Consider the following 17,501-nt stretch of genomic DNA (forward strand, 5'->3'; position numbering starts at 1 on the left):
TTCCTATTATAAATCAAACCTATACATTCGCAGTCTACATAAATGTACAATGTTTGTATGACAATACTAATTCTATAGTAGTAAAGTTGTGATGGGTGATGTAACTGTACACACGAAGCTTGAACTACAGACTTTTAAATTTCTATTTATAACTGACATGCTTTGAATTACAACTAAACAATTGAAAATGATGTTGTATTGTTCGTCTGCTTGCCGGTCTATGCTGGTATACAGTGTCTACGATGACTGTAAGAGAAGGATATATGATTCAAGAAATAATTGAGAATAATGAGCTGAACAGTTGACAAAATTTCAAACAAAGATCTGTTGATAACTGTGTCTACGCAATTATTATTTTTATTAGGGAAAAAAATCAATTCATGTGACGGAAATAATGTTCAGTTTACTCTGAAATTATTAATCGGTCATTACTTATTTATTATTCTGTTTGACCAGTTTTGAAGGTATTAGTCAATGATGACCAATATAAGACAATCAAGAACAACACATAAGTCCCCTGCAGCGATACTCGTTCAATGAAGAAATTGTACATTCATTAAATGCGGACAACGTTAACTATTCAACTAGTATCACTGAAGTATATTAAGACTCCTTAATTCGTTAGCATCATTTAGATACGAACAAATAAACTGATACATAAAGTATACGTATGAGCATCATTTCCTGGACAAAGGCGCATTTATTTTATTTCCAATAACATTTTGCATATATAACCAGTTTGCCTTGAAATATCCTTGTAGGAACAGTAGTTATGTGTGTGTATTAATAACACAGTAACTGTGTTTTTAAGTGAGTCACTTTTCCGGAGTTATAGTGGTTTTATAATAACACAACTTCCAATACCATAGGTAATTAATGACATTTATCGATATGTCTTCATTAAGAATTGTCAACACTTGTTTGCACCCACACATTATCATGCACTTATAATTAATATACATACTGCTCATCATAAAGTCTGTTTGCAAGAAAATGATTTGAAGTAACACTAAAAGGAGTGGTAATTTCTAATGTCCAATTTCAAATGGTTTTGTTGTTGCGTTATCTGCGTCTTTCATACATCCTCCCTCTTCTTATTCAGGAAAACTCACAAAATAGACATAAGTAATATTTTAATGCTTCAAGTGCATTATACACACAGTTATTAAGAAATAATAAAGTTACAAAGCACTTGGTTTTCAAACGAGTAACATGTGAAATATACAGCTCTCCCAACAGACACCTAAACATGTAAACATGGTGGGCAAACACTAATTGCATTAATAGCTTATCTTACTTTCCTCATGTGCTAGATACACAAATTTTAATCATCCAACATAGTAAACATACGTTGAGCGCTCACTTTACAATGTGGTGGTTCATTAACTGTTTGAAAGTATTTATTTGTTTTTTCCATCGTCTAAAATTCCTCAGTTAGTTTTCTGTTATGATTAAAATAACTAATAAAATTGTCTACATTGGTAAAACATTCAAACTCTGAAACAAGATTGAAACAATAACATAATTGATATTTAAAAACACTATGAACGTGAATCATCAGTTGACTAAATTACTCCCAAGCATGGTAAATGTGGTCCTGATATTTCTCGTCAGTGACGTCATAGGGATCTGGCATGGGTATGTACATAGTTGGGATTGGTATCTCATATGAACCGTCTTCAATAATCTTCTCAAAAATCTGTCGATTCAAGCAATTTATTTCTATTAGTAAATACAACAAAGATTGTAGCAGTGCCTCTGCCAGAATATAATCTATCCCGCAAAAAGAAGAATAAATGTTGAGAATGAGGATTGGAAAATATAGAACTAAATCCTCTGCAAAAATACATTTTGGTAAATCATTGGTGATCAAGAATAAAGTAAAAGGTGATGATTAGACTTAATGCTATCTTGAAAATATTATTGACCAGGAATAACGTTACAAGCAAAATAATGTGGATCGTTAGCAAAGCCAGCCACCCTCTAAAGTAAGACATAATTAACGATAGAACAATTAGCAGGAATATGAGTTACCTCTAAAAATGTTCCTCTTAAATGGTGAATGGAGGGACGCAAAGAACAGTTGTGACTCCAGCTCTCAAACAACGCATTGTTTCTGTAGAATTCACATGCACTAGCAACATTAATAACATAGTCAGCAAAAGTTTTAGTGATTCATACAAGAAAAAACTCTTCGTTCAACCACAAAGGTTCGCTGCGTTTCACATTACATACATGAAAGGAATTATGCAAACTTAATAAATAAGAAGTTAACCATACAGACAGGGAAGAAGGAAAAGGAAACATGCAAACTTATTACATTACACGTTAACATTACATGCAGGGATGAGTGAAAATGATTATGCAAACTTAATTATATTGCATTTATTATAATATTATCATAATCGCTGTATCTGGATACTAGGACATTTTTCTGTTTTATTATAAATAATCCAAGTTCAAATTTTCTATCAGCTCTAACAATATGTTACCCAAGCAAAGATTGCACAATTTTACTTTAACTCCTTGTATGTTGTCGGCCAAGATGGAGTTGTTGCAGGCATATCCTTATCAGGTTTCATGCTATCAGGAAATGGCGGATTACCTGCAAGAGCATATTATAAGACTTAAATAAATATCTCCAATTTTCAATTATTGAGGTATATATTAATAAGGTTTCCAGTGTAATGTTATTGATTAAACAAATTATCATGAATTATCTCTGAGCAGGAATCACACTGCAGTTACAGGACATTCCTCTGGTACTTAACAGTCTTATAGTTTAAGGCATGGGTTACCCTGACTTTATCCCCCACGAACCCCTTGTGGATATCAGAGATGTCCACAAACCCCGCAATTTTCGAGACACGATCTGAGTAATTATTATACTATAACACTCATAACAGTGCTTTGTTAAAGATCAAGTTCATAGTGTAATAATGTAATGAAAAGTGCACGGTACGGTACTACTATGGCAACATATGTGTATGGAACGCCAAAAGAGTTTGTCGATAGGTACAACTTTTGTACATTACTAAATGATATGATACTTCAGATTTTAGTTCAACAAAAAGTACTCTAGTTTTGACTTTCAGAAACGTCTCACGACCCCCTGGGATGGACTCACGTACCCCTGTGGGTTCATGCACCCTAGTTAGGGAACCATTGCTTTAAGGTAAACAAGTACCGAAAGATGTAACTACAAATCATGGTCATAAACATCACAACTGCTCTTGATCAAACATCGCTAGATTCGATTTAATCATGCTACTTTATACAACCTATGTAATAAAGAAGTGCAATAAATATTAATGTATGTTATATACATGGTTTCTTTGATGTATAGTCTTACCACCTGACATAATTTCATATATCACCACAGCTGTAGACCACACGTCACTGGATTCTGTATATTCACTTGACAGCAACATTTCAGGTGGAAATTCGTTCAATGACACATTCATCATCTAAGAGGCAAATGCACTGTTTGTTACTACTCATAACTAACGTTTTTGTTTTCACGATGATATATCCCTTAGCTGATTATTACTAAAAGCAGTATCAATGACGATATGTATCAATTTTGCCATTATTATAACTTTATCGAACATTACAGTGTACATGGATGTCTTGTGTTTGATACATGAGAGTTGTATGAAACAAAGGTCAAAATTTCATATTTGATCCACCTCAATATTCACACTGAGTGTATCTACTGACCCATTCCTAAGTGGAATATTCTTACAGGCGGATGCACTACTAGAAAAATCAAATTGCTTGTAACAGCAGAAATATGCTCAACCAGAATATTCAGATCTCTTGTAACAGCGAAAATATATAGCCACTGTGTCAGAAACAAAATTACATCATAAGAAAAATGTATACTTTTGTTGAGCTGTCGTACTTTAATAGATGATATATCTCGACTAACTTTGCCAAATTGTCGAGTGACTGTGTTGCATTATATTAGAGAAAGAAAAAGTCACGCTAGCGTGATATCTTCACAAGTATTGTCAATTGTCAAAAGCTGATTTTTCACATGGAGCTAGTTTACCTTTAACTTCACGGCATCTCAAAACAAAAGTCTATCTCTTGACAATCGAGTTAGACTACAATGACGTTTTGACAAATATGACAAATTGTCGAATGTAATATTAAACTACAACAGTCAGCGTACACAATTTGCCTGTCTCTTCAGAAACACCATGGAAAAGCAAATCGCCAGTTTTAAATGATACTACTTTGAAATGATGTATTAAATTACCTGCTGTTTAATCAATGCAGCTATCTTCGGTGCATCACCAGCCAAACAGAAATCATAAAGTTTACAAACTCCTTGGTGAGTTATCAAGATCTTTCTGGTTGATAAACCAGGATGGAGAAACTTTGATGCAAAGAAAACAAGATAGTATAGCATCATACAGAATACATCATCCTACATTAATAATCGATGTAATAAATATAAGACCGAAGTGTACATATTAACATGCATCTTTAAATGATAGCAAGCTTAATGGTAAATACGCTTGACATAACATATGTCAATAAACTAAAGCTTACCCCAAACGACTTCAAAATGTCCATTGCTTCTAAAATACCTGCAACGTGTTGGATGACGTCAGGAATGGAAAGTGAACCATATGAGCTAGCAGCAGCAGATTCATCTCCTGTCCGGGAGAGTTTGCTCTTCAAGGTTTCACAGACAAGATGCTCGGTAATGAGATAATTGTATTCTGAAATGAGGCGGCAACAAAAATACATCAGATTACTTCTTTTTCTAACTTTGATCAATCTTATTGTTGTTTAATATAAAACTTACTCTTCAAACGATATAAGTAGCTTAGGAAAGCAAGTTAATTTATATTCTGTTTGTTATTACTCATGTAAAACATTGGATCGGTAATATATCTATAGAACATCACGAGAGGGAAGCAACTGGAAGCTGCTTATATCTTACTCTTTTGGATAGAAATCGCCTCAACCTTTACGATATGCTCTGTCTTTGGCAATTCTAGACATAACTTGATGAAAGCATCCCAATGGATTGTCTTCTTTTTCACTCGATCTTTAGAAAAGAAAAAAGGTTTTTGGTTATTATTCGCGCAACTCTTTAAGTCCATCTGGAAATATAAATACGGTAACAAGAATGAACATTTATCAGAGAGCAAACGTAAGTGAGATGGCCCATTCCATACCCTAATGTGTGTCAAGTAAGATTGTCCCATTCAATACCCTAGTATGTCAATAAGATTGTCCCATTCAATACCCTAGTATGTCAAGTAAGATTGTCCCATTCAATGCCCTAGTATGTCAAATGAGATTGCCCCATTCCATACCGTAATGTGTGTGAAGTAAGATGGTCCCATTCAATACCCTAGTATGTCAAGTAAGATTGTCCCATTCAATGCCCTAGTATGTCAAGTAAGATTGTCCCATTCAATACCCTAATGTGTGTGAAGTAAGATTGTCCCATTCAATACCCTAGTATGTCAAGTAAGATTGTCCCATTCAATGCCCTATAGTATGTCAAGTGAGATTGCCTCATTCAATACCCTAATGTGTGTGAAGTAAGATTGTCCCATTCAAAACCTTAGTATATCAAGTAAGATGGTCCCATTCAATGCCCTAGTATGTCAAGTTAGTTAGTTAAATTCCTGTCAATACTGTCATACCAAACATTGTGTTCCTGCATAATACACATTCCTACCTGCCATAGTTGTTAGTACCACACATTTGGTGATACCACCAGGGATGTTAATGGATCCCGTCCATCTGTTGTGGATCTTTCCAATCTTGATAACCATAATAATACTAACATCTTTCTGGTCTAGGATCCTATCCTCATGGTATATCCCTTCGTTTGTCGTAGAATAGTACTCTGTCAGGGGAACGCATAACTCGATGGTTAATTATTACATCGTAAAGAGTTATGTAACAGCAGCACCAATACCGCATTATGTATGACGTAATTGACAGCCACTAATCCACATGGGCTATATATGTTACTTTAATATCCAAACAATGAACTTACCTGATACTTGCAGATACGTACAGAATTGCTTTCTACTCAAACAACATTCCCTTGAATGTCTTAAAAGTTTACCGAAATATTCAAGACAGGAGCAAATTATTTACAAGACGATATCTTTAATTTAATTATTAAAGTTATATTATTCATTTCATACGGAATAACTTAAATGCAATATCATCATTCTCATAAAGTTCGACATTTAGGCGAGGTTATTTGCTTATATACACGATAGGTTTAACAAAACATGTTTGGATTGAGAAATGTTCCACACATTATGATGAAAGGATGTCGCTTTAGTAACATTATCTTCTCGTTACAAATTAAATCTTTATATTTTTACACTGATCATGCAACATCATGTTCCTGTAGTCATGGTATTTAAGTATTGCCACAAAATTTCTTGACTATTTCGTCGTCCCGTTTTCCATTATTATGATAAAACAGTGCTTCTCTCGCTAAAAATTGTTCTTTTGAGGCAACAGGAGTTACCCTTATTTAAATTAATGTAATATTTTAGACGAGAACAACACTGAAAGGTCACTGAAGCAACTTACTTTTTTCGCTCTCTGAAGAATCATTTGAGATATCCCCTCCAAGTCTCTGTTCGAGTAAATTTGCCTTATATATTCTGAAATGACCAAATTAAAGCAATTATCGTTAAAATACAACCAAAGTAAGAAAAAAGAGGATATTCTTCAAGGAGGAAGAAACGGTTTCTTTTTGACAAAGCATATTGATCTTACCGCGAATTTTCTGCTGTAACAGGAATCATTGGTAATTCTTTTCTGAAACAAAAACATAAGTTCAATGAAAGTGAGTGTCCGCTAGAAGATTTAGTAACGTAATTTATCTGAATACCAACGGGAGTGTGTCTTTACTTAGCTAAGTTAACTGAATACCATAAGAAGGTTGCCTTTACATAGCTAAGCTAACTGAATACCATGGGGAGTGTGTCGTTACAAAGCTAAGCTAACTGAATACCATAAGGAGGTTGCCTTTACATAGCTAAGCTAACTGAATACCACAAGGAGGTTGCCTTTACATAGCTAAGCTAACTGAATACCATAGGAGGTTGCCTTTACATTGCTAAGCTAACTGAATACCATGGGGAGTGTGTCTTCACAAAGCTAAGCTAACTGAATACCGTAAGAAGTGTGCCATTACATAGCTAAGCTAACTGAATAACACAGGGAGTGTGCCTCTGATTACCATAAGGAAGTTGCCTTTACATAGCTAAGCTAACTGAATACCACAAGGAGGTTGCCTTTACATAGCTAAGCTAACTGAATACCATAGGAGGTTGCCTTTACATTGCTAAGCTAACTGAATACCATGGGGAGTGTGTCTTCACAAAGCTAAGCTAACTGAATACTGTAAGAAGTGTGCCATTACATTCGGGACATTCGTCTGCTATGGTAAGCCCATTCTTAAGTATATCGACATTTATCATTTAAACGAAGGGAATAACCCTGTACTAATTATTAACAGGGTAATTAAAACTTACTTTTTGCGTACTGGAATGCTAGGTTGAACAACTATATAGGAAAATATAAAGTAAGAAAAAATATAGTATTTAAAATTCTCTACCTAAAATAATAGCAAGTAATAGAAAGGTTTTATGTTAATCAACTGACTAATGACGTAACAGTTTTTTTTAATGAAAATGGAGAAAGAAAATTGAATTTATGAAATAATCTCATATATATATATATATATATATATATATATATATATATATATATATATATATAAATATATATATATATATATATATATATATATATATATATATATATATATAAATATATATATATATATATATATATATATATATATATATTTATATATATACATGTTGATACTAGATGAGACTAGTGGAACACTAGTAGTTGTAACTCGGAGTTTCACGCTTTGTAGCGATCTTCAGACAACTGCAACTAGTCTCATCTAGTATCAACATATATTCCGCTCTGTCCAATGGACATAGAGCACTCTGCGCCAAGATAGACGCCAACCTACTCTATATATATATATACATATATATATATAAAGTTCTCAGAATACATTGCTATGGTAGATTCTACGAGGCAACGTATTGCAGTTGGAGTACAGTCATGTAAGTGTATTGTATATGTTATACGTAACATATTGCTAACTCCAATATCGTGGAAGATGACTGAGATGGCCAGGTTCTATTTTCCCATTTTCCTGGTACAACGTAGTACTGATACCATAAGGTTGAACATACATGACAAGCTAGTTGACAGAAGCATACAGCAAATGTATCAGATGAGAAGGTATGAGTAATTAACATGACAGTCAAGTGCTTCCTGATTAAAATACTACTAGTATACTGCAGAGGATAAAGAGTAAGCCATGCTCCCCCTTCTTTCAATCTTGCCAAATAAGTATTTGGTTAGTAAAATTGACACCGTACACATCATTCATACATAGAGAACATATCAGCCTAATGTTATGTGCAAGTGTTTTCATATTGCTTCAAGATGAACGGGACGTGTACAATATACAAACAAACCGAAAACATATAGCACAAAATATGTATATATGTAGTTTAGATCCTTTTGGCAAGCAGGAACTCGCAAAGAAGCCTCATTGGCCTATCAAAGCCGCAAGCTGACCGAAGTCAGTCTCTTAGATCATATTTAACGTTCATGTCAACAACTCTGTAACTGGACGACATACAATCTTGTAGTGACTTGAACTGGGAACCTTATGATTGGAAGGCACCGGCGTTAACCATTGAGCTAACACTCATTTATATATATTATATAAGACGTCCTTTATATAAGACGCGACCAACCTGCTGAACTACTTAACTATTTTGGTAACTATTACGTTTAGTTAAACATGCAAAAAAAGGAAGGAAAAACAGAAAAAAATTGAAAAGTTGTTGACTTGTTGACTTGTTGAAGTTAAAATATCAAAATTTATATTTCAAAAGTATTTACCCGGTCGTTGAGGATTCTCAATATTTCTGCTGAGAACGTTCAAAGAAACTTCATTAGAATTCAGTGCAGCGTCGCTCCTTCTATAAAGGAAAACGAAAATAAGAATACAATCATGCAGTCATCAGACTTGTTGTGCTATGTCGTTTGTCATATACTGAATACAAATTAATTTTTATCACCTGGACCAGCAACTTACTGAGTAAAACAGCAAAAGCCATATTTTCTTTACGAGCGATCCTTTATTGATACTTTATCAATTACGAAACCAATTTGGACTTATCACATCAATGGTTCACCAAAGTGTTGTTATTATGATAAGGGTTGATGTGGGGTGAGGAGGGGTGCATATGATTGGAGTACTTACGTTCCAACTGTCATCAGGTCTGCTGCAGGAAGAAATGATATCGACAGTTGGTCGAATTGCTTTAACTTTTGTCTTAATTATGTAAATAGCAGCTGCCTGTAAATGCATTTAGCTTCTTCAGCTCTCATCCACGTCTCCTATTAATACTTGGTTTTTCCTTGTTTTTTACATAGTGGAATGAACTTAAATTAAGTGAACTGAATCGATGAAAATATGCTAACAGTAATAGCTTTATGATGGGAGCTAAGCACACTTCAAGTAGAGGTCTATACATATGTGTTAGTCACAATATCTAACTATTTTACATTTACGAAACTGATTGTGTTACAGTAAATGTAATAACAAATAATTCGAATGTCCATTAAACATATACTCGAATAGAACAAGACGGCCACGAACAGTCACGAACAGTTGCGAACAGTCACGAACAGTTGCGAACAGTCACGAACAGTCGCGAACAGTCGCAAACAGTCGCGAACAGTCGCAAACAGTCGTGAACAGTTGCGAACAGTTGCGAACAGCTATAAATACGATCAGTAAAGATCAGTCATAATTATTTGCAATTTATTTCACTCCATAGAACATAATCTGGTAGTAATACCGCTGCAGCACTGGTCTATCCAGGATCTACAGCTATATACACCAGCTACATAGTTATTAGCTAAAGCATACACGTGGTATAATGTTTATGCATTAGTAAAAAGATGGTGATCCATCTATACTCGATTCGAGCACATTTCAGGAAAGTTCAAATGCATTACGTTAATGGAATTGAGTTAAAACTTCGTATTAAACTTAGGGCTGATGTCGCTTAATTTGAGCCATCGAGTGTGCAATCCGAATCTAGTGTTAAAAGGAGGTAATCAATTATTTGCAAACGCAGATTAGCTAAGTTTCTAAGAAAGACAAAACTGTCAATAATCAGAAGAAATTTGAAAGCACAGAAAGAACTCAGAACATTGATTTGATTCGTTTTGGTGCTAAAGCTATTACATGTTAAGTTAAAGGTCAACTAACTCTGGAACGAACTCTATTACGGGTTAACTTTAGAATCACATTCCTCTGGCGTAATAACGCACTCACTTAGGTATCCTTTGTGTGTGTGTTATAAACATAAAGATGGTGTAAATGAGAGACATAAACGAGTCTTACTAATTAGCCTTAATTAATAATTTGTTATACCTACATCTAGTTCTCTTGTTACTGATATACATACACAGTAACATAAAGCAGGTCAGAAGCGCCATCACACTGGGAATAATCGATGCTATGTTACCCAATAACAAAGCGAACACATCATCTGTGAAACAAAATTAATAGTATGAATGTAAGAATGGTATCACCTAACTGTTTATGAATGTAAGAATGAAAATCATCTTACTGCTTAAGAATGTAAGAATGTGATCACCTAACTGCTCATGAATGTAAGAATGAGATCACCTTACTGCTTATGAATGTAAGAATGAGATCACATTACTGCTTATGAATGTAAGAATGATATCACCTTACTGCTTATGAATGTAAGAATGAGATCACCTTACTGCTTATGAATGTAAGAATGATATCACCTTACTGCTTATGAATGTAAGAATGAGATCACCTTACTGCTAATGAATGTAAGAATGAGATCACCTGACTGCTCATGAATGTAAGAATGAGATCACCTTACTGCTTATGAATGTAAGAATGAGATCACCGTACTGCCTATGAATGTAAGAATGAGATCACCTTACTGCTTTTGAATGTAAGAATGAGATCACCTTACTGCTTATGAATGCAAGAATGAGATCACCTTACTGCTTATGCATGTAAGAATGGGATCACCTAACTGTTTATGAATGTAAGAATGTGATCACCTTACTGCTTATGAATGTTAGAATGAAATCACCTAACTGTTTATGAATGTAAGAATGATATCACCTTACTGCTTATGAATATAAGAATGAGATCACCTAACTGTTTATGAATGTAAGAATGATATCAACTTACTGCTTATGAATGTAAGAATGAGATCACCTTACTGCTTATGAATGTAAGAATGAGATCACCTTACTGTTCATGAATGTAGGAATGTGATCACCTTACTGCTAATGAATGTAAGAATGTGATCACCTTACTGCTTATGAATGTAAAAATGATATCACCTTACTGCTTAAGAATGTAAGAATCTGATCACCTTACTGTTCATGAATGTAAGAATGTGATCACATTACTGCTAATGAATGTAAGAATGTGATCACCTTACTGCTTATGAATGTAAGAATGAGATCACCTTAGTGTCCATGAATGTAAGAATGTGATCACCTTACTGCTAATGAATGTAAGAATGAGATCACCTTACTGTTTATGAATATAAGAATGATATCACCTTACTGCTTATGAATGTAAGAATGAGATCACCTTACTGCTTATGATTGTAAGAATGATATCACCTTACTGCTTATGAATGTAAGAATGAGATCACCTTACTGCTTATGAATGTAAGAATGAAATCACCTTACTGCTTATGATTGTAAGAATGAGATCACCTTACTGCTAATGAATGTAAAAAGGATACCACTTCTCTGTTTATGAATGTAATAATGGGATCTTTTTAAAGAGATCACCTGACTGCTTATTTCTAAATTAAATGCTAGCTAATATAAGCTACAAACTGATTCCTCAATTTTATTTGTTAAATTTATTACTGTTTGAACTGTTTGCAACATACAAAAGAACGAGACGTGTAGATGACAGTTATGTATTCAGATATATGATGTTACAGTTGCCCATTTATGATAATCACACAGACACTGAAAGTGATGATTTGCACAAGTTCATGTTCCTGAACACAACCATCATAACGAATGATATAACACAGTTATGTCTAATTAGTTATTGTTTCAATTCCATAGCTGATACCTAAAGCGAAAACGGAACTTGATGCTAACAATGATAATGTAACTTTCCAATTGTTCCCTTGGATACAATTAGCAAAATGTTTTCATGCCGCATTCAGATATCCGACAGGTCGAAAGGTGGCTTTATACCATATTAGTCTTGTAATATGGTCATTTATCAAATATGTATCCAAATATAAGATGTTCGGGAGTATTTGGCTAATGTGTGTTCGATTATTGCCTATCAGAAAAACTCTTAAATGGGCGAGAATGATTTTAAGACCATGTCGATTATACCCAATACAAACATGTCGAATTTACGACCACTGTCGGAATTATCATAAATAAACAGATTTAACAACTACAGATTACGGAATTAATAAATATAAACCGGATATAGAAATCCCACGCGTGACTTATTAACGTATACGGGGATAATTAGCCTCACGTGGTGACTGCATTAATCGAACTGCTCAAAGATATTTGATAAAGCATGTCGAATATCGCGGAATTCAACATGCCGGAATAACAATGGACATGTCGAATTTAGCCACGTGGAGCAAAATATTCATCTTTCGTGTCGAAATAAGCATATCTTTTGGTCGAAGTTTGCTTATCTATGAGGTCGAAGTTCGCGTACTATGCCTAAGACCCCATCCCGATTGCCACTAAAAAATCACAATTGTAAGTGTGTAAGCGATCTTCAATCAAAACTATCTTATAGGGATAAGATACCAGACGGAATAGCGCACACCATAATTGCACTGTAAAATACGTTACTTTCTCTCCTTTTTACAATAAGCGTTAAAATATCTAAGTGATCGAAAACCGCTCATGATACCCTGTTTGACCTCTCTGTGACCTGTGATAAGTAAGAAGTTCCATGACAACATCCCTTCGTTTAAGACTCATTTCGATAAATACCATTTAAGAATATTTTTCACAGTTAAAAGTATTTTTCCCCTCATTCTATTGTGTGTTTATTTAGCAAGACATTCAAGCATCATACTTTTAAAGACTGACATATATCACATAGTTTAGCAGCTTTACATAATGAAAACAAAAAACTTCAAAAGAACGTTGTAATAGTAAACACCATAGAAACACTTTACATATTTTTCTCTTCTTGTTTCCCTTTAACTGAGCAGCATCAATTAAACGCAAGTAAGTAGCATTCTTTCGTCATACATTGATTATTTTGTGATTACTATGACACTAAAGATGACGTAATTGTTCATTTTATTGTCAATTGACGTTCTTAGCAAACAGCCTAGACTGCTTTCATAAACCTTTTGTGTTGTCGATCGATACTGTAGAACTGATATTTTGTTAGAATTGAAAGGCTTTGGAGGTATTGAACGAACGTTTGTTATCAGATCCTTATATAGGCTTTGCATTGTGTATCCTTTTAAAACAACAATTAAACACATTTATCGTAGAATTGACTATGCACCTTTCATCTTTATATCTGCGTCATCAGTTAATGGTATGTGTTTTACTTTCGGTGAGAAACTTGATATACTTCACCATGACAGCACCGTGACTGCACCGTGACAGAACCGTGACTTCATCATGACATCACCGTGACTACACCATAACAGCACCATGGCAGCAGTCCTCCTATATGATAAAACTGCGCCTTTAGCAAAAAAACATATTAAACTAATCAAAGTGTAACGAAACGCTTCAATGTCTCACTCGGCTACTTGTTTCATTTTATAAATCAAAACAAATACCTGCTTTTACCGTTATTCTATATGCTTTGTTTCCTTTGAACTTTGGTAATTAATAATCGTTATTAAAGAGTCGTATATGTACAACGTATTAAAAAAATAATTCTTTAAATGCTTTGTGTAAACATACAATTTACTAGTTAAGTCCTTGATCACATCTTACGATTATACGATAACACCCCATAGTCATGTCATGTATTTTAATTGTTTTTCTATGTTATATAAGTATTTTAAAGGTACACGAAGTTGGTGTGGTCCATGTATGACGCAACACGATTATTGTGCAATGACCAAACCAACTAAAATACAATATTTCATCTTAACAATCGAGAGAATTATCACTTATTTTTATAATGTTTATATTTCAGATTCGGTATGCCTTGAATTTTTCCGTGACAAGAATGTTACTATCTAGTAAATGCGACAGTGTAGATATCTCAAAAGAACTTTAAACTCACTTATGGTGTCTGTGCTGCTTCTTAGATTACCATCAGCATGCCATTACGTGATCACAGAATTTAAAAACAGCTTGCATCTTAACTCTATACATTAATCGTGTCACTACGTCACTAAAGCGAGAGAAATTTACTAAATAGTTTACAAATAACAACATTTCATGAACGATTTGTCAGTACTTAGAAGATTAGGATGATTAGCTATTTGATGAACATAAGAAGCCACATTGTTTCTATGGCAATCACATCGAATGAAAACCTGGTCTTATCACACATTAATGAATGCGATTATACTTTTTAAGAAAAAGTCGCCCAGGAAAGAACTTGGACACGAAAACCCAACTACCGAACGACTGATCCGCTCTCAACCCCAGTCCCCTTGCATCTGTGTGATAATTGTCAGGTGTGCATCACCATCCTCTCGAAAGGGAACATATACTACACACGATCTTAGCCAAAAGGCCGAGAAGCGATGAATGCGATTATGATACTTTAAACTTAGGGCGCTATTTAAGATCTAACTCTTAAAGAAAATATTTAACATGGGTGATAAGTAAACTGTGGGTAAACTTCTATTACCAGGAGTGAAAAATTGTAAGTAGACTCCTAGTATCACGAGTGAGAAGCACAACTATGGGTACACTTCTATTACCAGAGTGATAAGCAAACATTCTGTAGACATATGTTGCCAGGAGTGATAAGCAACTGTAGGTATATATAAATATTGCCAGGAGTGATAATCAAACTGTAGGTAGACTTCTATTACCAGGAGTGATAAGATAACTGTAGGTAGAATTCTATTTCCAGAGTGATAAGCAAACATTCTGTAGAAATCTGTTGCTAGGAGTTATAAGCAAACTGTAGGTATATATCATTGCCGGTAGTGATAATCAAACTGTAGGTAGAATTCTATTTCCAGAGTGATCAGCAAACATTCTGTAAAATATGTTGCCAGGAGTTATAAGCAAACTGTAGGTATATATATATATTGCCGGGAGTGATAATCAAAATGTAGGTAGAATTCTAGTACCAGGAGTGATAAGCTTACTGTAGGAAGACTTATATTACCAGAGAGAAAAAAAAACACACTTGACAACACAATAAACATAGTGCTTGCTACAAATGCTAAGAATATAAAACAACGTAAAAAATGAGGACATATTACACAAGTACACAAGTACATCACAGACCCTTGGGAAGACAATGTCCACTTATTATTACGCTAAAATCCGCAGGGAAGTATGTACATGATATGACTTATTGACAAAATAGCGGTGTGCAATTACAACATTGATGAGAGCCTATCTGTTCTCGCAAGAGAGTCAATTTAAGTTTTGATTTTACGTTAGAGGCAAAAATAATTCCACATCTGCCTACACAAGGATAGAGAAAATCTGCACATGGTCACGTTCATATAAACACAAATAATTAGACGTTAATGTACAAGATTAGCTCAGGAGCCAATAAAATGAGAGAGTCGAGAGAGATGAGATGGAAAATTTAAAGCACTTGTTTGCAAATGTTTGATAATTTCACCAAGATGATGATGTATAGACTACTGAAAAAGTACTGAAATGGATTTAACTAATACTCTGTTATCGGAAATGAAGGTTATCGGATAGGAGCGATAAAGTAATCATTACATTCAATTCTCAGCATTTTCGGACTAGACAAGTTTCTTGATGTAAGATGGTTATTAATTTGTTTCATTTAAACTAATACTTGGAAACTTAAAAACCCTCGCCCTTTTTAAATAAAGTGGATATTGTGGACTCACTACATCGTTCATGATGTGATTTTAGTATCAAAAAGTATTGCAAGCTGAAGGCTTTCGAAAAGTCTCGCTAATATAGTTAATATGCCAACGCATTTAAACAACGCGAGATTTTCTTTTCTTTAAAACATCCTAACCTGAGAGTTGTTGAAACTGATTCGTGGTTTTACTTAACATGGTGTTATCACCAGAGGCCATAGCAGCTGGGGTAAACCCCTTCCAAATTAAAGCTTAGATGAAGGTTATTGATTCCTTTATCGTCACAGGTTTGCGTCCTATCATTGTGTATCTTTGAAATTTAAAGAAAACATTTTCACCCAAAACTCATTGTTAGGGGAATTAGCTTACATGTGTTTACGAAAGCTTTAGGGAGAATGTGTTTACTAAGTTAGTTACAACATACTTATTAGTTATGTGATGACCTCCTAAAATGGCACCCGTGCACCATGTGATATAGTTTCTAGTACCCAATACGCCATATCTCTCAGTATACGGGTCCATATTTGCAATTATGATATTACGCCACCTATTATACTAACTGTTCTCTGGCAGAATTATGTCATCAACATATCAGAGTACACAGTTCTGTAGAGTATTGTCAGTAATACTCGATTGGCTATCATATCCGACATATGATCAATTGTAATTAACTTCTCTCCTACATCGAAGGAATATTTTGACCAACTATTTTAATATATGCACTGAATATGTCTTTCTCACGCATTAATGGTAACTATTTTTGGTGAGATTCTTTTTTTCTTTGTATATTGAAACATTAGTTCTAGGAATGTGTTGGTCGTATGTGTTAAATGTTCATATTAACGCAAGTTATAACATGAGAACCAAAATATTATAAGACTTTATATTCACTACTGCAATAATTCTCATGGTATCAATCAATAAAGACCTCGCGTATATATCTTAGAACTAAAGTGTCTGCGAAATTTTCTTCTGCAATTTATAATTATTCATTTTTTGGCGTTTTATCGGATAACGCACACATGTTCTATTCACTGTGGTACTTTCGTTGACTCACAGATATACTGTAGGCTAACTTGCAATTGCATAACGGGGAAATTGACATATTTTCGAAAACTAGTGGCAAGGCAAATTCGAAAGAAGTGTTATGTTATTACTTACTATTAATAAACGTTTCTCTTGTCCACAAGTTCCATTTTATGAAATATGATTTCAACAGGTAGCTGTGATTGAGATGAGGTGGGTTTAGGAGGGGGGGGGGGGGGAGGGGAATGGTCTGTTAAAACAAACGATGATTTATCACATTTTATTAACTTG

The 17,501-nt window shown here is 34.2% G+C and overlaps 1 protein-coding gene across 3 annotated transcripts; it reads right to left on the reverse strand.

The window, feature by feature from the left end:
* Positions 1-677: 677 nt before the first annotated feature.
* Positions 678-13,718, reverse strand: LOC139977526 (tyrosine-protein kinase SRK3-like). 3 transcript variants are annotated; one of them, XM_071986900.1, is made up of 15 exons: positions 13,697-13,718; positions 10,551-10,664; positions 9,365-9,383; positions 9,001-9,080; positions 7,536-7,566; positions 6,775-6,816; positions 6,586-6,659; positions 5,708-5,878; positions 4,958-5,065; positions 4,561-4,733; positions 4,265-4,384; positions 3,353-3,467; positions 2,518-2,605; positions 2,035-2,116; positions 678-1,699 (listed from the first exon to the last, which is right to left on the reverse strand). In XM_071986900.1, the coding sequence occupies exons 1-15, from the start codon at positions 13,701-13,703 to the stop codon at positions 1,571-1,573; spliced, it is 1,353 nt and encodes a 450-aa protein (XP_071843001.1). In that variant the 5' UTR covers positions 13,704-13,718; the 3' UTR covers positions 678-1,570. The 3 variants fall into 3 exon arrangements, with proteins under 3 accessions (XP_071843001.1, XP_071843000.1, XP_071843002.1); XM_071986899.1 differs by having other exon boundaries at positions 9,365-9,386; XM_071986901.1 differs by lacking the exons at positions 9,365-9,383; positions 13,697-13,718 and having other exon boundaries at positions 10,551-10,925.
* Between the last annotated feature and the right edge of the window lie 3,783 nt (positions 13,719-17,501).

This window comes from Apostichopus japonicus, chromosome 12, assembly GCF_037975245.1.
Source record: "Apostichopus japonicus isolate 1M-3 chromosome 12, ASM3797524v1, whole genome shotgun sequence".
Lineage (NCBI taxonomy): Eukaryota > Metazoa > Echinodermata > Holothuroidea > Aspidochirotida > Stichopodidae > Apostichopus > Apostichopus japonicus.

Coding starts and splice junctions, on each gene's coding strand:
- LOC139977526 (XM_071986899.1), bottom strand. Junction 4,734..4,957: donor GGCGATTTCTATCCAAAAGA/GTAAGATATAAG, acceptor GCCTCATTTCAG/AATACAATTATCTCATTACC. Junction 1,700..2,034: donor TAAGAGGAACATTTTTAGAG/GTAACTCATATT, acceptor TTGAATCGACAG/ATTTTTGAGAAGATTATTGA.